Source organism: Leptinotarsa decemlineata, unplaced genomic scaffold (assembly GCF_025532065.1).
Source record: "Leptinotarsa decemlineata unplaced genomic scaffold, Ldec_3_MD MMD2_tig00026336_RagTag_RagTag, whole genome shotgun sequence".
Lineage (NCBI taxonomy): Eukaryota > Metazoa > Arthropoda > Insecta > Coleoptera > Chrysomelidae > Leptinotarsa > Leptinotarsa decemlineata.
In genome coordinates, this window is record NW_027412692.1 from 3216510 (window position 1) to 3239457 (window position 22948).

The 22948-nt window shown below is 34.6% G+C and overlaps 2 protein-coding genes and 1 pseudogene across 2 annotated transcripts in view; 1 reads left to right on the forward strand and 2 right to left on the reverse strand.

Moving 5' to 3' along the window:
* The window catches only part of LOC111503925 (uncharacterized), a 50372-nt gene extending 33838 nt beyond the window's left edge, over positions 1-16534 (forward strand). The window contains exon 9 of the mRNA XM_023158367.2: positions 16033-16534. Coding sequence (XP_023014135.2) covers positions 16033-16305 — 273 coding nt within the window. The 3' untranslated portion in view covers positions 16306-16534. The remainder of the gene's footprint in view (positions 1-16032) is intronic.
* Positions 106-3060, reverse strand: LOC111503942 (MAP/microtubule affinity-regulating kinase 3 pseudogene; annotated as a pseudogene).
* PPP4R2r (Protein phosphatase 4 regulatory subunit 2-related protein) lies at positions 12913-15934 on the reverse strand. Its single transcript, XM_023158376.2, has 3 exons — positions 15120-15934; positions 13853-14145; positions 12913-13798 (listed from the first exon to the last, which is right to left on the reverse strand). The coding sequence occupies exons 1-3, from the start codon at positions 15781-15783 to the stop codon at positions 13142-13144; spliced, it is 1614 nt and encodes a 537-aa protein (XP_023014144.1). The 5' UTR covers positions 15784-15934; the 3' UTR covers positions 12913-13141.
* Positions 16535-22948: the final 6414 nt, after the last annotated feature.

Sequence of the window (22948 nt, forward strand, 5' to 3'; positions counted from 1 at the left end):
ATGCGAGAAATATGTGTAATGATTTAATAATGGACGAAAAATAGCAGATACTATGATGATCTGCATCAATATGAAATTGATTCCATTTATTCCTGTCGATACGTCTTATATTCTGTCATAAATAATATTCAACTGCCGACCAACTAGATTATTATTATTACCTCCAGATTCCTGATTCAACCACTTATCTTCCTGGATTATTCGTAAGTTAGGCCTTTTGCAACGATCTCTAACCAGAAGCGTCTTCAGGATATTTGAACAGTCCGCGCTCACATAAGAAGGGATCCGACATTCGCCAAAAAGCACTCGCGCCCTTATTTCTGGTAGTGTTGAACCGTCAAAGGGCAAAGTTCCTGTCACGAGAAAGTATAATATTATGCCTAATGACCAAACATCAACTTCAGGCCCATCGTATTCTATATTCATAAAAATCTCAGGTGCTGCAAAATGTAGGCTACCACAAAATGTATGTACTTTGATTCCCGGGGTGAATTCTCTTGCGAAACCAAAGTCGGCAACTTTTACATTCATCTCGCTATCAAACAATATGTTTCCATCTTTCAAATCCCTGTGAATAATATTCTTCTTGTGGCAGTACTCCACCGCAGAGACAATCTGTCTAAACTTCGCCCTGGCTTCTGTTTCATCCATCCTACCGTGGCGGACAATATATTCAAACATATCACCTCCTGCGGCGTATTCCATAATAATGTGATAGGTTGTTTTCGTGTCGATAACCCGAAATAACTTCAATATGTTCGGATGGTCCAACATTCTCATTGTTCTTGATTCTCTATATAATTTCCACATAGAACCAGGCTTAAGATGAGTCTTGTCCATGATCTTGATGGCAACCCTCTTACCGGTGAGTTCGTCGATGGCCAGTTTAACTTGTGCAAAGGATCCTTCGCCAATGGTCTCGAGTAATTTGTATCTATCAATTGTTGTTTCCGTCTTCTGCATAGAGGTTTCTCTTGTAGATGCTGAGTGTCTCTCAGTCGATTTGTCTGCACTGTCATTTCTGGAAAGTGGAGAAACGTGCCTAAATAGACTCCTAGCGCACGCCATTTCGAGATTCACTACGTATTTACGATGTTTTTTTATACAAGAAACTTCTCTTCACAACGGAACAAATATTTCTTGCTTATAGGTACACCAACAATAATTTCATTCACAAAACTGGTTAATCATATAATAAAGAAACACTACTGGTAAGTTCGGTAAAGCGATGTGTTATATACGAAAAAGTACCAGATTAGGTACCTGAAAGTAAGTAGGTAGTAGATAATTACCTGCTCGAGTACCTGGAAATTGGTGGTAGATTCTAAGGTATCTTAATTGAACTGGCTCAATTTGAATTATGCAAATTCTCTAATTGTTGGCTAGCCAAGTGAACCAAAGACAGATGAGTTTCTAGATACCCGTCAAATTTTCTGAAATTCGGGAAAAGGTTAGTTTTTGATGAGTATAATACATCAGCATCAATACAATAATCAATTCCTAATTCTCTTACTTGACAGACAGTTGTTAAACTATACCTTACATGTAGTAGTACTACTCTTGTATTATCTATACAAAACGATCACGAATAGAGATTTAACGTAATGATGCAGAAATAGTAATATCAATCTAGAAGTAGCATGTTGTGTAATTTGATTCTAAAGGAACCCAAAGATATTGCTTTTTTCGACTCTGGTAATCAGTTGTAGTATTTCGTCATTCGATGAGTGGAAGATGTTTTAAATTTTTTTTTATAAAACATCTATAGTCTCAAATAAAAACTGATAGCTTTCGAAACGACGATTCACCATGTGCAAGCTACTGTGCGATTCTCTTTTCACTGGTTCGGCGTTACGGTATCTCTCTCGCCACACTGAACTTGGATACCTGAAGCGTATACAGTTGTGTTTACTATAGTATACATAACCTGCGTTTTACTAAATGAATAATTTTTAAAAATTATTGAAAATAAAATATGTCTGACAATGATAATTCAGAAAATGAAAGTGAGCATCATTTTCTGTAAAAAAAATCATAAAATTTTATTTTTACATCATACCATATTTGTTTTTGTCGTAATCTGTTCTTTTATGCATATAACTTGTACAAAATAATTCCGATGTTTGACATCTGCCAGGCATCTAGTGACGGCTCACAATTTTTTTAACAGAGTATAAATCTACAATTCGAAGAGGAAATACCAACAGTATCAATCCAATAAATTATTATTAGTATTGTTGACGTGTTATACACTTGTAGACGAATGGGTACTACGAAAACTTCACCTGAAAATATGCAAAATAATTGTGAGTGTATATGACTTGGGTTTACTTTTTGACACGGTCAAGACTTTGGTTTTGTTCAATATGAAGAAATGAAAAGATAATTTTTTGTATCGTCTACAACTTTTTATTTACAAATCTATCTCTCAATTGTCTTTCATACAGGGTTAAACAGGAAAATTGACACAAACATACTATAAAATTAAATGAACAAGATTAACAATAAACAAACGTTTTAAATTAAACTTCCGCAGGAACACTCCCTCCCAGTGATGAAATCTTATTCATCACCATTCTTCATGTTCATCAACATCTAGAAGACAAAGTTTGGTAACAGGTCTTCTGTACCAATATTTGTTTTTACATCGACCACTCGTACATTGCCATCTGCACCTGGATGTGTTGCACTAACTACACCTTTGGGCCAAGTATTTCTCAAAAATTGGCTGTCGACTATAATCACCATGTCTCCAACCTTGATTTTTCTTGTGGGTGATGTGCACCATTTTGTTCTTCTGGTTAGTACCGGCAAATATTCTTCGAATCAACGGCGCCATAAATGATCATTGAGCAATTAAGATTTTCGCCATTGTTTCCTTTTGAACAAGTCATTTTCTTCAAATTTTCCTAAAACTTTTGATACACTTGAAGTACCCAATAAAAAATTGTTTGATGTTAAAGCTTCAGCATCAAAGACCCATGAAAATACGGCGTTATCTGATAATTCAGGAAACAAAAATTGAATCGCCGAGAACTGCTTCGAGGATTGGAAACTAACGAACCGCCTCGGCTCTGCACGGGTGTAATGCTGATACTAAATATAATATTCCTTTAATTAAATTACATGCTTTATCCATATTGAATGCACAATGTATTCAAGGCACTTAATTGAGTAAAGGTTAATGCTGTATTGCTTAAAATTTATTCGTAAATAGAAAAGCCATCCTTTCTTGACGATAAATGTTTATTTTGGTTATCCATAAGAGATGGGCATATACCATCGCGGACTTTTTTGTAGATCTTTTAAAGTGTACTGTACAATACTGTAGTAGATTTTTTATTTATCTCGTAGGGTTTAGCCAGTGTTTGCAATGTAAGCACAAAATATGTGTTCATTTACGATATCACATTAGAAACCTCTAAAATTGTCAGTATTTCTCTACTATATTATGCACCTATAGGTACATATAATAATAATAATAAGCCGTAGAGCCGTAAAGATCACCTTACTTCTGCGAAAAGACAAGAATAAGCCAATGCATGTGGTCTTCTTCAATAACATTGGAGACCTTGGCTTATTAAAGCGCCTGACCTTCGCTTTTCTCAGGTCGAGTGGGCTGAAGTCGAAAACTGAGGGGTTCATCATGGCTTGCCAGAATGGTGTCTTCAACACCTTAGTTTACCGCAGTCGCGTGATGGGTATAGAAGTTCCTGACACAAAGTGCAGGGCCTGCCGCGAGGCGCCCAAGACCCTAATGCACTTGCTATCAGCATGTCCAGCATATGCGGTCTCGGCCTATATCCATCGACATAACGCGGCCCTAAGAGTGCTATATTGCCATCTACGGCACTCTTACGGTATTGACGAGACACCGGTGTTGCCCTACGCTCCGGGGGATATTGAATCCGTTGTGGGGAACGAGAAGTGCCGAATTTATTAGAACTATTCGTTCCCCACCCTCGGGCTCATACAAGCTAATAAGCCTGATGTGGTCCTTCTCGACCACCAGAGGAAAACGATATTTGTCGTGGAGTTTTCAGCTCCTGGCGAGACGAATATCGTCAGAAAATAGGAGGAAAAACGGATAAAATATCGAGATTTTCTCTTCGAACTCCGCAGACTCTATCTAGATCACTCTGTCAAGATTGTTGTTCTAATTATTGGAGTCCTTGGTGGAATGATATCCTCTCTACTCTCGAATCTTAAAATCATACCGGCTTGCCGCACTAAGGCAGAAATCTTAGCCGCACAGATGCAGAAGGCTGTTATTCTTGGCTCACTGCGCTTGCTCAGGGTACATGATTCTCGGACCCAATGATCACTCACCCCACGGTGTTGTTGGGAGTGGTTATTGGTTGATAATGCTGGCGCGCCCTCCCAAATGTATCGGGGCTTCGGGGATAGGGCCTGACCAGCGCACACTACGGTGAAAAAAAAATAATAATAGCTTTATTGTCCAACAGTTACCCATTTACAGGACAATATAAAATTTTATTCACTCAACTATAAACGAAAAATAAAATGAACAAAAAAGAAAAACTAATTCTAATTACCTACTTCAAGTAATTCTAATAATGTCATGAAGGTTAGTGAAGAATAAATCACCATGGGCACAAATGCTATTGAAATTTGTGCACATAACATATATTGGGGAATTGAGCATAATGTTAGTTTTTGCTCTAAGAGGCCTAAAATCGTGAAGCTGGCCGTGGTAGATTGAAGTTAATTTGTTCAAGAATTTTAGGACAGTCAACTCTCTCATTCACTAACTTGAATAAAAATATGAGCGACGCACATTTTCTGCGATGCTCTAAACTAAAAAGTTCCAAACGTTCATATATGACATCATTACTGATACCTCTCTCAGGGTAAGAACCATCTAATCTGAAAATTAGAAATTTACAAAACTTTCTCTGAACTCTTTCAATGGCTATGTTATGAATCTCTTAGAATGGACTCCAGACGATACTTGCATATTCTATTTTCGAACGTACGTAGGTGAAATACAACAGCTTCAAGGCTTTAATATTATGAATGTTTCTGCAATTTCTAACAATGAAACCATAAGCTCTGAAAGATTCTGAAACTTTTTGTGAAATATGTCTACCAAATGTTAATTTATGATCGAATATTACCCCTAGATCTTTGATCTCATTACATCTCAGCATATCTGAATTCTGTATTACATAAAGAAATGTATAAACCTCTTTTTTCGACTATAACTCTACTTTACATTTCTCCACATTGAGTTTCAATTTATTATTGCTACACCAAGCAACAAGAAATTGTAATTGAGATTGAAGATTTACACAATCACCTACTTCCTTAATTATAGAAAATAATTTCAAGTAATGCGCGAAGCATAACAGCTCACAAGCTAAACTTTCACATAAGTCATTAATAAACAATAAAAACAAAAAAGACCTAGGTTGGAGCCCTGAGGCACACCAGAAGAAGCCATATATGTTCTAGATTTATAACCGTTATAGAAGACGAATTGTTTTCTACATGTTAGATAGGATTACATCAGCTGACAGGCAGTATTCGAAAAACCAAAACTCATCAGTTCATTGAGCAAGACACCATGATCAATTTTATCAAATGCTTTAGAGAAATCCGTGTATATAACATCAACTTGGCCATTGTTATCTAATGCTTCGGAAATAAATTGAGTAATAATGACTAGATTTGTAACAGTAGAACGCTTAGTAACAAATCCATGTTGATGTTGAGATAGTTGACGTTGAACAGAAGCATACCTATATGCGATTATATAAAAGAATCTCAAAAATTTTAGAAAACATACATAAAATAGATATGGGTCTGTAATTCTCTATATATGATTTTTCACCACTTTTGTATACAGGACATACTTTAGCTAATTTCCAAATATCTGGGAATGTTCCAGATATCAGACATGAGTTAAAAATTGTCGTTAAAGGTTTTGCCAATGCTCCTGCACAATCCTTCAACAAAAATGATGGGATCATATCTGGGCCTGATGTCAGTTTGTCCTTCAGTTTTTTAGTTGCAGAGAATGGGGTAAAATTGAATATGAACATTAGTATTCACTGTACCAACTTTGTTCAAAAGTGAGCCAGATTTTGAATACACCTCTCTGAAAAAAATTACTGAAGGCATCAACAATATCTTGAGGATTCTCGAGTTTGTTTCCTAAGTAGGTTACTGATGCTGATATTCTTGTGCTGTTATCCTTAGAGTGAACATATGACCAGAATCTGCTAGGATCTCTAGACAACATTGTTTGTATGTTTTGCAAGATAGTTATCATGTGCGGTTTTTATTTGGCTTTTAATCAAAGCACGTAACCGTTGGAATTCAAATCTATCCTCATCACGTCTAAATTTCCTGAATTTTTTTCTGAATTTAGCCTTCTGTTTAATGTTCTTTATGATATCAGAATGAAACCATTCAGGATAAACATGACTAAAATTTTTGAATTTGGGTATATGATCCTCAAAAATGTCATATAAAATTGAATATAGGTTATCGACTAATTTATTAACGTCCTTGGACGTGCCTAAATTACTCCTATCAGTTTCTTCTTTCTGTCTATAAAAGATGGAAAGTTCGCTTTCCTGAAGTTATATGTAATGTTTGATTGGTTTAATTTGAAATTATTTTCTTTGATGTGTATATCAGCTATTTTGATACTTATTGCAGGATGGTGGTTATCTTCAGGTACAAAAGACAAATTTTCACGGGTAACATAACAAGAAAAAGGTGAAAAAACTAGATCTAACATTCTGTTCAGGTAATTAGTTATACAGTTTGACTGTTTATACTCAAGCATGTCAAAGTAGTTGAGGGTTATACGCGTTTTTGGATCATTAACATCCCTTTCGATGAACTTCGGAACATTGAAATCGTCAAAAAAAATTGGATTACCCTCATATAAATAATCTAACTGTTCCAAGGCATCAAAAAAAAACACTCAAATTCAACTAATCCAATCGTATCAGGTATATACAAAGCTATTAAGGATAATGTTTTATGCTCCAAATGACATTTAACTATTAAGATATATTAATATCCATTACTTCTGAATCTATGAAGTCCCTTACAGCAATTAATACACCTCCCCCTGTTACCTTATCCACCATTTCCAGTTTGCGATCTTTTCGATGTACACAGTAAGCGCTTGTATAGAGTTCACAATTTGAAACATCCTCATGTAGTCAGGTTTCAGTTAACACTATCAAATCAAATTCACAATCACTGATAGCTGCGTTGAATGAGTCAATCTTACTGTTGAGGCCCCTCACATTCTGATAATAACATAAGATACTGCGTTGGTTTGGTTCACTATAAGTGCTGGACGCATTTTGTTTAAAGCTTTAACTATTCTGGGGTTACCATTAACATTCTTAATTATATATTTCTGTAGACCCTCGGCATTTTTTGCATTAATTTCCTCCTTCAGCTTCCTGTAATGTTCAATTTGTCTATGGGTGTGTGGGCAAACGAAATAGATATTCCCTTATATGGACTGTTTTGCAGGTTTTTTGCTTTTCTTATCAGATCAAGGACCTGTAATTCATTCTGCAGCACTATTTTCACAGGACGTTTTTTTTTCTCATGAAATCCACCCAGTCTAATTGGTTTCAAATTCTGTTGTTGAAAGTTTGGATCAACTGTCTTCAGTACTTCACATACATCGGAAATATCTTTATCTAAACGAGTTTGAGGCTGATCTGATTGATTTTGTTCTGGTAAACCAAATAATATTAAATTCATCTTTCGAGAGTTACGATCATTCAATTCCTCCATAATATCTTCAAATTCTGTAATAGGCGAATGTTCAGTAGTGGTTCTTAAAGTACTATTTTCAGCTTTTAGAGCTCTAATATCCTCTTGTAATGATAATATAAGACTCCTCAAATCATTAATCTGACTACCAATATTCCTGCAGACCGAAAAAGACCATGTATAACCTTTATCCTATTCGCACAGGATCTTAATTTCCTCTACTGCGATGGTTAACACATACATGCCGGAAAAATCGCATGCAAACTGAACATTTCACCATTAGGTTCGATTTATAAGATTTGTTACAACATGCGCAAATTATATTTGACGGCATTTTATTTGTACTACGACACTGGACGTTTCTTGCAAAAAAAGATTCGGTGATGATAAGCATATAAACCTTCATCTTGAATCACTCTATTAAAAAACTCACATCAAAATCCGTTGCGTAGTTTTAAAGATCTAAGCATAAATAGGAACTGAACTCTTACTGCAGAAATATATTCGCAATGAAATTTTCAAAACTCTTTGTCTCTATGTACATATAGAGCCCTCTGCATCCTATTCACAGATACTTATGGAACAAGATTCTTACTCAACACTACACACACTCACTTGATGTCTTTCTGAATCTGACAAAGGTTTTCAATACACACTTCCTAGGATGCAGTTATGCAAGAAAAATGTGTGGATAACTTTACTGAAAATGGAAAGCAGGTGTTAATATGTATTTTATTTTATATTGTATATGTATTCCATTTTGTATTGTATATGTATTTTATTTTGTCCATATATATCTTTGGTATGAAGTTATATGAATAACAGAAAAAGAGTAAAATGATATACAGATTTAGTTTCGAGTAAAACTGGGAAAATATCAAACATGTCAAAAAGTCATCGAACATTCCATTTTTTCCCAGATCTAGGTAGGTCTATAGTAATTTCTTTCGAAATAATTTTTGATAAAAGATTTTCAAAACTTATTTTATACCGATCCGTTGTTTTTTGTAATTAAAAATCGAAAATTCAACAAATGAGTAAATTACATAAAGAATTACAATATCCTAGGATGAAATGTTGGTTACACAAATACATAACATTGATTTACAAGACTTCATTTGAGTAGGTAAATTTGTTAGGAAATAATACCTAATAAAATTGTTACTATTATTGATTTTTGTAGTATGTCCCATAGAAAACGATATCACAAGGGGTTATTTATTTCCTATTATACAGTGCTAGTCAAAAGTCCCCTCCCCCCCTCGTATCTTTTGAACGGGTATACTTATAATAATGAAATTTGGAGTGTGGAAATAAACGGATGTAGGCTTCTTAACTGGTCATAACAGGTGACGCAATAGTCATAAATGACGTCACAAGGCCACTGTGACCAAAAATTTTAAATGGGACCCTATGGCAAGTGACAGCTCGTTTGAAAGGTATTGAAAATACCTATTCAGTCATACCAATTTTGTTTGGGTTTCGGCTGATTTTGATTGATAAATTGAAGAAATACGAAAATTATAGTTTCGCATTTAATTAATAAAGATTTAAGAACCAGTTCTTATAATAAGTGTTCAAAATGTGCTCCATCTACTTCCTGGCAGTAATGCATCCTATTGCTAAACTCTTGTCGTACTCGTCCCAGTGTGTCAGCGGAAATTGCCCTACATTCTTCAACAATTCGTTGTTTCAGAATGGCAATACTGTCAGGTGCTGTAGCGTAAACCTTAGATTTCAAGTACCCCCATAGAAAAAAATCTAATGGTGTAAGGTTCGGTGACCGAGCTGGCCATTCGATCGAACCTCGTCGTCCAATCCATCTACCACGATATTCTTCATCTAGGTAACGTCTTACTGCACCGTAATAGTGTGCAGGAGCACCATCTTGTTGAAACGTTATTTCCAAGTTGTCGAATTCATCTGGATTATCTTCTAGAATTTCAAGAATTAACGCCTCAATATCAGTTTGTAACATCTCCAGATACAATTCACCGGTTAAGTTAGCATTGAGAAAAAGAGGCCCAACTATGTGGTTTCCCAAAATACCTGCCCAAACATTTACTTTTTCTGGAAATTGAGTATGTTTTTCACGAAAGATGTGAGGATTTGTGTCACTCCAATACCTCACATCTTGAGTGTTAACATTTCCATTGAGAAAGAAAGTACTTTCGTCACTAAAACAAATTGTCTGTATGTAGCCTGGTTGTTGGTTCATTTTATCGGACATAGTTTCACAGAATTCTAGTCTTCGGTCGGGGTCATCATCTGAAAGTTGGTGCACCATTTTTAATTTGTATGGATGAAATTTGTTTTTAGCCAACACCCTATGTACTGTCCTTTGACTGACTTCACAGATAGACGCAACTTGGGCTGTGGAAGAAGTAGGGTTCACTACCATTTCTCCAAGTATGTCAATTTTTTTGTCATCACTAATTGTTGGTCGACCAGATCGTTTGGCATCTTGAACACTACCTGATGCTTCAAACTTCTGAAGAAGCTCCCTCAAATAAACCCTCGATATAGGGCGATCGGGGTACCTCTCATCAAACAGTCGTTCCGCTGCATGGAAATTGTTTCTACATTCACCAATTATTAAGATAGCTGCTACTTTGTCGGCTACAGTACGTACCATTTTGCCTATGTAAACACTTAAACGTCTCGTTAAACAATAGCTTAGGTAAATTTTCAAGGTATAAACACTTTTGACTAGTAGATAATTCAAACACGTCAACCTTTTTGACAATGAACCAGAGGCGTACTTTAAAATCTTTATTAATTAAATGCGAAACAATAATTTTCGTATTTCTTCAATTTATCAATCAAAATCAGCCGAAACCCAAACAAAATTGGTATGACTGAATAGGTATTTTCAATACCTTTCAAACGAGCTGTCACTTGCCATAGGGTCCCATTTAAAATTTTTGGTCACAGTGGCCTTGTGACGTCATTTATGACTATTGCGTCACCTGTTATGACCAGTTAAGAAGCCTACATCCGTTTATTTCCACCCTCCAAATTTCATTATTATACGTATACCCGTTCCAAAGATACGAGGGGGGGAGGGGACTTTTGACTAGCACTGTATAATATGTAATGTTTCATTCAGAAAAGTTTGAAATCAATTGAAAACCGCCCTTTATCTGCACCTACATACCTACCTATGATACAAAATTTCCGGATTCTTATCAAACCTCGTTTTCTATTCATAAAATCAATAATCTTTGTATATTCATTGAAATTTATGGGTTCTCACACCCCTGGAATCAAAAATAAAGTTTTTCAAAATACATCAAATGTGAAAGACCAATTACTAAATTTTCCAAGAATTGTTACTGCCTTTGAATAAAATTCAGATTATTCAATCCAACTTGTCTGTAACAAGTGTTGGACAATGCAAAAGACAGGATGATAACAGTATCTTTTGTATAAATCAATGTCCATATAGAAGTAGTTTTTTTGAAACTATTTTTTCTTTCATGCAATTGAATGTTTATATGAAAGTAGTTGTTTTGAAAGGGCTTTTTCTTCCAGTTTGTGTCTAAAAGTGATTTCTTTACAAACTCTACACATTTTTATGAAACATTTATTTTGGAATCAACTGCTTTCTTTCTTTGGAAGATTTCCACTTTTTTTGTGTAAAGATGGAGAAGTGGAAAAACAAAAACTTATTTCCCCAAAAAATTGATGATGTCTGAGATTTACGATATCAGCTGTGAAGACCATGGTTCAAAAGTATGTTGGTCATACTAAGCATACTTTAATAACTTATTTTGAAGACAACATTGCAGACCAGAGAAGTCTAGTTCTCAATATGCCTTGATGAACGACTACACAGTCAATAAGAAATGATTGGATGTGTTGAGAATGGTATGTGACAATAGACTTGAAAACGGGCTTGAAAGTTTAGAAATATGAAAATGTGGAATAAGATCTACAATGACAAATTTCCCTCTGTTAATTCTTCTACATAATGTAGTAGTGATTAGACAACTAGTAGGTATGACAGGTAGTCATGAACATAAACATTGGGAATGAAGAGACAATAACAAAATACTAATAATTATCAGTACTGAGAGACCATTTAATGATCGTGATTACCATAGTGAACCATAGCACAACTCTGGTAGATATGTGAGAAGCGATTCATTAAAAAATTCATTTCACGCCATAATGTTCTAAATCTACACCTCTAAAGTTAATTTTGGTTTACATATATTGACTGGTTACATATATTGGCATGGCAAACATAGCAGGTTACATATATTGACATGGCAAACATAGCAAGTGAATAGTAAGGCAGAATAAATGACTTACAATTAGACAAACCACTTTAATAAAATGGCTAGGTAAAGCATTGTATATTTGGTTCTTCCTGTGCTTCTATAAAGCAAAAATTGAAATGTTTCCCCAGGTAAATTTATTTTGGTAAAATTTTTTCAACTCTAAGACCCATATTCTGTAATAATTTCAAGATATTTCCAAGATGTCCAGTCACGTAAAATATGACAAGCTGTATGTGTCCCTTTATCACATTGCCTGCAGCTAAGGTCTTCGATGTACAGCCCTCATTTTGTTCAGGTATCCTCCTAATAGACAGTGTCCAGTAAGTAACCGTATAATTGAACCCTGCTTTGTTGAAGAAGTTCTTTAGTTCTCTTCTTGGATGGTCTCTTCATGAAGGTTTTTCCATGTTTTGTTTCTTATAGACCCATTACCTTTACTCATCAGCATACCCGAGTGTATTGGTACCCAGTATACAATAATTAATATATTTCTTTCCGCCAGTTTTCTCAAGACATCTCCTTTTCTACCAATTTCATATGAATTAATATAGTATTAGTAGACTAACGTAGATCTTGTTGATGAATAAATAATGTAATAAATCCACACGGCTGCAGTGTAAAACCCAAAGTCAGTGGCCCACGGATAACAAATATTATCTAGCTAAGATGAAAAATCTTATTACTGAAATCCGCGCCTGCTTCTCTATTCAATATAAATATGATATACAAGAATATCAATCGTGTTAATTTATTTACTATAATATTAGGGAAACAAAAAGTAAAATGTCACCCCAAGATTGAAAGGTGTGAAAATTCATTATATTATGATGAGCCACATGAAATGAAACATATGTCATTGTAATTTTTTATTTGCGTTTCAGTCAGTAACGAGGCCATTTATCCAGAGTATCCTTATAATAAAAAATTGTTTTAATCCTCCTCTATTCGAATATGAATACAAAACAATTATACTAGTTTTGAAATGGAGATTATGCGAAAGTTATAACTTAACTAATATAGAAACCCTAAAATAAAAAATAAAACGAATTCTTATTAAAGTCAATATAAACTAAAAACTTTTACTACAAGGAAACATCCTCTGAAGATGATGGTTCTTCACTTTCTTCTGGTTTTTTAGTAAAGTCCTCACTCACATCCAGCTCCATGGGAGTTTCTTCAGGAATTTCATTGCTTTCAGGCACTTCAGTAATTGTTGATTTCTCCTCTACTTCTTCGACTTTCATTTCTCCTAAGTTTTCTACAGCTTCTTCGCATTTCCCGAAAACCTCGTCCTTACAATCTGTTGAACTGTCAGCGATATTTTCAACTTGTGTTTCATCTGCAGACATGGAAGAACTTGCAGGTTCCACGACAGGACTGGTAAGTACTTCCTTAACTTGAGCATCTGTTGTAATACATGTGTCTATGACCTCAGCTTGTTTAGCTTCATTTTCATCGTTTTCTACTTCTTTGCCTAGTTTTTCAACCTCCTCAGTTAGCTCATCTATCCGAGGTTTCTCTAAAGCAGAACTAACTTTGGCCTCGACAACTTCTGCCGATGAAGGCTCAATCCCAGAGGATGTACTCTCCTCACATTCTGGCACCGCTACGTCAGCCTCACTGGTTAGCTGCTCATCATCTTTTGGAACTTCTGTAGACTCAGTAGTTGACTCAGAAACAACTATTTCTTCTTGAATTACTTGAAGTTGAGTGGTTTCAACCAGTTTAGTTTCTCCAATCTAGAAAGAACATACCTTGTTTTATAAGCACCCATCAATTGCTAATTCACTTACCACAAATGAACTCTTTACATCTTCTTCAGATGCTGTAGGTGCATTTTCGATATTGTCCATTTTCTCAACACTGTTACGTCTTTGTTGAACATTTGGAGGTATGGCAGTTATAGTTACAGATACATCAGACGAAGCTTCATCTGAAACATCCTGATGTGAGGTCACACAAGATTCTATAGGAACAGCTTCTATTGAAACAAAAGGTGGGGCTGTTTCTTCACTACTGGTACATGTTATTACAGTTTCCTGGTGCTGGACTTCGGGCTCTTCCAAAGTGCTACTTGTTGGAACATCTGAAAAGATTTATTCACATAACATAATTTCTGAATAATTGAATAGAACTGACCGATACTTGATGAAAATTCATATTAAAAAACTAATCAATAGCTCATTGTATGGTTTTACAAAAACCGCTACACGCGTTTCGCTATGCAATAGCTTCCTCAAGCATAAACTGTTTATGCTTGATTAGTTTTTTTTCAACATAATTTCATTACTGAATGCATGTAAATAATAGATAATCAGATGAAATCTCGCCACTGAGATGGTTGATGAAGATTCTGAGTTCAAAACACGATGATCTCCCTTCACTCAGAAGGAAGATCACCGCATCCACGTCACTTTCATACATTTTTTGGGGCTGTCTTCTAATTGAAAAATCTGTTGAAACCTGTTTTTATACTAACCAGTTGTCTCCCCTTAAGAACGACAACTCTCAAAAGTCAAAACATGTGCGATTTCCAGCATGAGTGAGAATATAGGCAAGTCTGTGGATCTGAACCACTATTTCACCTAGCAGTAGAGTGAATGAGTGGAATAAACTACACACACCAACTCATTTTCTAATCATAATAAAACTGGTTTATTTTCTTAATGAACTGCGATCCTGAACCAATTTCTAAACAGTAAAAAAATTAATGAGTCTGCCTAATGCAGTGTTTCTCAAAGTGTGCGCCGCGGCTCCCTGGGGCGCAGTGGGCCACGGGTGAGTCTCAAAAAAAATGTTTCTTACAACATAGATAACTGGGAGTGAAGGCAATACGTCGATACCTATTAATAAAAATCCCCTGATAATATGATAATATCGGTAATTGCAAAATGCAATCCGTTCAGACAGCCACCTACCTACTTTTATTAATTAAATATCTAGTGTAGTCTTTACGTTCGGGGCGCCGCGATAACCTTCAAAAAACATAAGGGAGCTGTGAATTCGAAAAGTTTGGGAAACACTGGCCTAATGTGTGATTAAACATCAAATATCAGTTACCAGGTTTCGCTTCATTCTCAGGCTCGAAACTTGTTGGTTCTTCTGTAGCCTGTTCAGCTTCATTCGAAACAATTTCACTCTCGTTGTTTTCAAAGAGGACTGGGGCATCTGTAGTCGCTACTCTCGGCCAACTTGGAGATTCATCCATGTCCTCAATATTTATGTCATGACTAGAATTGCCGCTTTCTGGAATATGTTCCGCTTCTACACCATTCATTATACTCTCCCCGTTTTCAGTAGATCTTCGGCCTGGTTCAGTAGTACTCACTACAAGAATGTTTTTTTCTAACGCCCTCATGTATTTATCGATTCTATTGTATTCTTTCCTGGGAGTAGTCAAAAGTTCGCATATCCTTTGAACAGTAAACGGGGCTGAAGCAAACGTATCGAGTTTCTCAAGAATGAAGTTTTTCATCATATCGTAATTGAACAATTGTGCATTTGGGCATGGTGGAATACTGACGGCTGGACAAGATTTATGAAAGTCTCCTATAACGCTCAATAATTTCTCACGAAAAAGAATTTTAACTGTTGGCCACTGATAAACTGGGTTGCCTGTTTTTGCAACAAAGCACAAGTATTCCTCTAGTTCACGTGGAATGGCCTTGGGTTTGGTTTTTGAAAACTCCTCAAGGCTGTGCAGCACTTCTTCAGAGTTTTCCATAATGATTTACGAGTAAGATTTCTTTCTTTTTCCAAAGAATTCAACACAAAACGACGTAAACAATCACACACAAGTACACAACAACAACGAAAGTTATCTTATTATGACTTGACATTTGACATTTCCACCAACATAAAACACAAAACATGAGAATCGTAACCAGTGGTACAAACTGATAAATATAATAACAAACCAATGTCACAGTAGATGTGACAATGTATTCGAAATTTGATTGCTTTATTGTTATAGGTTTCGCCGACTGAATTGGAAAATTTAATTATGGAAATAGAAGGAATCATTGATGCAGCTGTTGTAGGAGTTCCTGACTCCCTAGCAGGTGAAGTTCCAAGAGCTTATGTAGTCCTAAAACCTGGCCAAAATATAAATGAAGAAGATGTTCAACGTTGGGTGAACGGGAAAGTGACTCATTATAAGAAATTAGTGGGAGGAGTTAAATTTATCGACTCCATTCCTAGAAACCCGAGCGGGAAGATTTTGAGACATGAATTGAAATTGCATTGAAGATTGAAATTCCATTTGATTTGTGTTTGTGTTTCTAGATTTCCATTACTATATGTATATGGTTTTACGTACTTATTTTGTATATATTGTGTATAGCAAACTTTTCCATATTTTATATGAAATATATTATTTTCAAAAAATATCATTTTTTATAATGTAGGTCAGATTGCAAGTTGAAAGCAAACTTGTAAACATATGTGAGAGTTCATAATTAAATTTTTGTTCGATATGAGTAGTATATATGTATCTCCGAAGCGAGTGCGTGATAATTTTCTAAAATATGAAAGTAGGACAGTAATACCTACTACATGAAACTATAACTACAGAACAGAAATTTCAATGACAGGAAACGTTATCACCTATATATATATATATATATATATATATATATATATATATATATATATATATATATATATATATATATATATATATGATTTCTATCAGGAATATTTCAGAACTAAGTCAAACAGTGAAACAAAATCAGTATCTGTCAGCTGCCTTTCACAAATCGTTTCGAATCCTTGTGCGAAAATACTTATTTCACACATTCATCAGTTTCTCATTTCTATAATAGATAATAGTCGCACCAAAAGCACTACTGGCAGAAATTCACTATTATATAACTCAAAACACCGCAGAGTGGACATTTTGATGTCATATTTTGTTTGTCAAACTAGTACCTATCTGTCAAAAATATGAGGTTAACTTAGCAACAGTTCGTATAACCTACATGTAATGTACACTAGTCAGTGATTAAAGTCAATAAAGTTACTTCAGATGTTTTTTGGCGTTTAATCGTATTCGAGCCTGTATTCAAAAACGATTCGTAGTGACGTCAATAATTATAAGATTCGCCAGAATGGAATGATTCAATTTGTGTCAGATGTCAAATTTGATAATAAAAACAAACTTTTCAATTTTCTCAAATCTCAATTAGAATCGGATTTGTGCATACAATAATTTACCTACTTTATTTTGTACATCCTTGCAACGTATTTTATAAAAAGTGTTCAGTACTTCATGAACTATAACGATCAAAATAAAACAGAAACAGACAACTGACGTAACGTAACGTCAACTTTCGTTTCAAAACCAACCTCAGGCTACTCCTAGTGTCGTGATGATATGATTCTCGTATCGTGGTGGTGAATAATCTTATTTAACGTAAAATTCGACTTATTTATAAACACACATATTTCAAATATATAGTCTGATGCTAGAGTTGAAATATTATATTTTTTAAAATACAGCCTACACAAATCTCTTTGGAAATATGTCCATGCATTGTACAATGTGCTTTTGTGCTATAGTTGACCCTCCCCGGAATCAAATACCGTACCTAATTCTAAGAGTCTACATGAGCATAATAGGATATTAAATCTTTGAGCTCTATCCAACTCCGATTTTAAATTAATGAAAAGAAACTGCAAGGAATTGAGTTCAGATACCAGATGTTGGAAATAACTATTCCAATTCCGAAATTAATCCAGATGAATACCTTGAAACTCTACACTATTACTATCACTTTTTGAAGATATGTTATTTACATTGAACTGGAGGTTTTCAATTTTTTCCGATGATTGTGATTTATTAATGAAAACATTGCTGTATTAATAGACTTTTGTTGACAAAATCCATGTTCTATAAGAAAATAAATATTTAAAAATAAAATTACGCTACATCAATTTCTCCCAACATACCTACAATGTGGGTTCAGGTTAATTCCTGCCAGAAAACAACTACTTCTCCGGCTAATACCACACGCTGCATATTTTTATCCTCGTTTATCCAACAGCAGGACTAAAATGAAAATCATCAGGCATTAACCAGAACCTACTGTGTACGTAGTTGGGAAATATTCATTTTCTTATACGTATGTATCTCTCCTTGATACAGTCTTTAGACAAAATCCATGTTGCTTTTGGGTTAAATGGAAGGCTGGTTCAAAAATAAATGAAGTCTATTCAGAAAGGCATATTTAAATAATTTAGAACATGCGGAACTATAATAGGATAATAATTCTCCATCGAAATTATGTCCCGTTTTCAAATATATGAATTACTTTTCCTGTTTTCAATTGTCGAAGAAAAATTCCTCATGAGAACGACATATTGATAAAATGTGTTAATGGTTGTATCAATAAGGGGAGAACTCACTTTAGTACCTATAGTACGACTTTTTTTTGATTTTATTATTCATTAAATGAAGTGATTAACTTTCTGTGAAAGGATTCAGAATAAATGTAAGCAGAAGATTGAAATCACTTTCAAAAAAAAGTTTATGTTGTTTCGCTTGTTAAGTTATCTTCGGAAAATCAATAGAAATTGACCACAGATGACAGATGTCATCTCCAGTGAAAGAAACCCTTCTATCCGCTTTCGGCAATCGATCCTAATCGAACAATCAACACCTACTCATACGAAATCATACATGTGCCACAAATGTAATTACCCATTTACCCGGTCTGGTGGTCTGTACATAATTATTCGGATAAAGAGATTTGGAAACCTCATAAGTACCACATGTGGGCTCGAACGATTTCACGTTTCCACGTGACTTCGTCAACGTGAAATGCTAAAGTTTGTAAATGAACTTGTTATTTACGTTTTGCGTTCTTTTGACTGAAGATATTTCAAACTCAACTTTGACTTGTCAGAGGATATAAATAACTGAAATTGAACATACTAACAGAAGTTAGGTTAGGATGGAGATCCATAGTAATTTCATAAACTACACCTCACGATTTGATCTCCACAAAGTTTGTGGAAGAAAAGACAATTGAAACTTTCTTTGTTTAATGTATAAGTTTGGAAATGTCCTTATAGGACGAAACTGCAGTAACGTTAGTTCCAAAACAAAAAGAGGCTGAAAAAATAGAAAGTTTCAAATCTTTTTTCTTCATTTCAGACATAAACTGGAAGAAAAGCCTTCCCGAAACAACTACTTTCATATATACATTGAATTACACGAATGAAAAAAACTTTCGAAGCAAATACTTTTATATGAACACTGAATTATACAAAAAACACTTTTGTCCATTCAGTTTGTTCCAAACATCACTTATGGAATTGAATCAGGTATCATTCAAAGGGTTTGCGGGTCGGTAGCCGGGCGGTTCAACGTGGGTGCTTTGTTCACTCAGTCAACCGGCCGATGTGTGAGTCGATGGTTCAAGCCGCAGCTTGAACGCTCAATTTTCACTTGCTATCGTCCAACAAGTACCTATTAGGAATCACACGTTGAAAGGTAAGACCTCGTAAGTCCTCAGCTCGCACAAGTTTCGACTTCGTTGGTAGGGGTGCGATAGCTGGTTAACGGAAAAAACATATTTTGAACATATTTTTTTTAAACAATATAATCTCTCCTAAAAATATATCCCTTTCAATTTAACATTGATATATATGTTTTTAAATCTATTTTGCAAAAGAAACAGAAATGATAAATAAATACTGTTGACGTAACCACTATCGAGACCATCCCGACCCTCATTTCAACAAAAAAGCGAAGCAAAGACCCCTTCTCCGTATTGGTGCTCATCTTGAATAAAAAATCAAGAATTGAAATTTTCACTCATCCAGGTACTTTTCATTGAATTTTTCGAAGCCATTTTTTACTTCATCCAACTTAAAAATCATAATAAGAAATGGTATCTTTCCAACCTCAACATTAAAGTATGTCTCTCTTGGGTTATTTACGTTTTGCGTTCTTTTGACTGAAGATATTTCAAACTCAACTTTGACTTGTCATAGGATATAAATAACTGAAATTGAACATACTCTCTTATATTACAAAAAAATGTCAACAATACTATGCGGGTAATTTTTCCGTCTCAGTGAAAAAGTGAAAGTTTCAAAGCATTTCACTATGGAGCAGTTAGTGTCGTAAATATAAAAATACACAGACAAATTATTTCCATAGTATATTTGAGAAAAATTGTAGTACAAGAGGTAAATTTTAATGTTAAAGTTTGAAAAATACCATTTCTCATTGAGATTTTCGGGATAAATAGAAAATTTTTGAAAAGTAGGTATGTTGGTGAAAATTTCAATTCCTAAATTTTATTTTAAAAACTAGATTGAAATTATTAGGTCCAGTGGCGTCTCAGTGGGCACTACAGCCAACAATATTGAGAAAAAAAGAACGCCACTGACTTTTTTATAGTTTTTGATTTTTTTACGTTGAGCAAATGAAAATAAAACTTTTTCGTCGGTTGTGTTTTCTTCACATTAAGCTTCGTTTTCGAAAAAAAAATCATCTTCTGATAAAATAAACGACTGCAATCGATTCGTCATTGATTGTCTGACACGTTCAAAAATACCTGGAGTATTCCTTATGACATTGAAATTGTCAATTCGATTCCTCAAGTCATTCACATCTAAAACAGGAGCCTTCAGATGACACCATAATTATGAACACTAAAATGAGCTGGAGCCCCGTCGTGCATAAACCACATGTTGCCTTTTAAAAGTACCGGCACTTCTTCTAACAAAATAGGTTAATGATCTCGCAAAAAGTCCATGTAGGATTCACCTGTTAATCTTGTTGAAAAAAATGGGCCAATTAGGTAGTCACCAATCATTCCTGGCCAAACGTTCAGCGAAAATTGTTGCTGAAAATGACTTTTTCTAATATCGTGGGGATTTTCGTCGGCCCAAAAATGGTCATTGTGAAAGTTCATAATAGCATCTCGTGAAAAATTTGCTTCGTCCGGAAATGAAATATTTGGTAAAAAATTATAGTGAAAAATTTGCTTCGTCCGGAAATGAAATATTTGGTAAAAAATTATAGTGTGACATCGTATGAGTTAACCACCTACAAAACATCAATCTTGAGTGAAAATCCCGAGGCAGTAGAGCTTGGATATGGGTGGCTTGGATATGGATATTGTATGTGATATGGGAATAGGTTTCTTTTCAGAAGTGTTCATACGGTTTTTGGACTGACTTCCAGCTGCAGTGCAGTCTTCCAGGTACTATTTAAAGAATCTTCTTCTATCGCATCAAGTAAAGCTTTTTTTAGTTGTTACAGTTTTTGGTCCTCCACCACCTGCATTTTTATTAAAACTCCCAGTTTCACATAATCTTGCATGTAGGGTTCTGAATGTTTTAGCACTCGGTTCAGATGTCTGTCCTGGTAAATTCTCCGTGCTTCTTCCACATTTCCATTTCACTAATCCATAAATAAAGTGCATGTCAGCCATTTCAGCGTTAGTAAAATTATTCATGATGGAATCACTGCTAATTGCTATCACAGTCAGCTGGTCTCCAAGGCAGGTGTTCATGATGTGCATATAGTGGCTTCAATTTTTTCTCGAAAACGAAGCTAGACATGAAGAAATCAAAAACGACAAAAAAGTTGTATTTTTAGTTGATTAATCTAAAAAAACTACAACAAAAAATCAGTGATCAGTTGAATAATCTAAAAAAACTACAACAAATCAGTGCTGTACTTTTTTTCCAAATACAACTTTTTCAACTGAAATTATTTCAGCTTCCGGTCTTTTTCCGTTATACCGGAAGTTGAGCGCAAATTCCTTATTTCAAATGGAACACCCTGTATTTTATTACATTTTTGAATTTCTCAGCACATTTTAGGCCCAATTTGTATAACAATAGCTATACCCAAATTTGTTAGTTTTCGAGATATTAATCTTTTTCTGAAAAATTTGACAGTTACAGCACCAATCCGAAAAAATCATAACTCATAGACAGTAACAGTTGAAAATGTGAAATTTCATAGAATCACACCTTAAGCATCACGTCATGATCAGGTCCATCGAATTTTCGAAAATAATTTACAGGGTTGTCGAAATTTCCACCTAAAACATGACATCGAGAAAACTGACGAAACAAGGTTTTTTCAAATGAAAACCATACACTATTCTATTATTTTTGTATACTACGAAAAGAAAGATTAAATTCATGAAGAATGTCCTATACCTAAAATACACCCCTGGCAAGATATATCCGATTTTGGGAGAAATTTGAAATGTAAATCATTCCAAGCAATACCAAACCAAGAAAGCTTTGAAAAAAAATGACTTAATATTAACTTTGTCGTTGGTAAAAGGTAACTCAAGAGATGAATTATATCTTTGTTTATTGATATCGAATACAGTAACTTCATTTTGTTTATATTTTTAAGGTTACATTTTACTTCAATTTTAGAATTTAACTCAATTTCTTCAAATTCAATTAATATTGTGGTTCATTTCAACAAATGTCCAAAGACATTGCCGTTTTGTTCTAAACAAGAATATGTTCTTTTTTGCATATCACTATTTGTAGCTTTCTGTATGGAGTCAGGAATCAAATTATTGAAAGCTCTCAGAACCCGGTTTATTGACGAACATGAAATTCTAAGTGACTTTTCTGCGTCTTTCAACGAATTTTCTGGATAGGCTTTGAAGTAAGCCAAAACTGCAATTTCGATGTCCTCATTGTTTACAAGTGTTTTTTTGTTGATGACAGACAAAAAAGATCCGAAATCACGGCAGTTTCTTAGAAGTCTTCTCAAAATATTTTTATTGGGTCTGTGTGGATTTGGAAATATTTCTGCAAAAACACGACAAGTTCTGTTCATTATCTTATTGCATTCACCATAAATGATTATTAAATTCAGGAAATCTTCATTAGAATAC

Bases quoted from the DNA above. Each gene is read 5' to 3' on its own strand.
- PPP4R2r (XM_023158376.2), bottom strand. From the start codon at position 15,783: ATGGAAAACTCTGAAGAAGTGCTGCACAGCCTTGAGGAGTTTTCAAAA. The intron at 14,146-15,119 runs GTAACTGATATT...AAATCTTTTCAG, and splicing joins TGAGAATGAAGCGAAACCTG to ATGTTCCAACAAGTAGCACT. The intron at 13,799-13,852 runs GTAAGTGAATTA...TGTTCTTTCTAG, and splicing joins ATGTAAAGAGTTCATTTGTG to ATTGGAGAAACTAAACTGGT.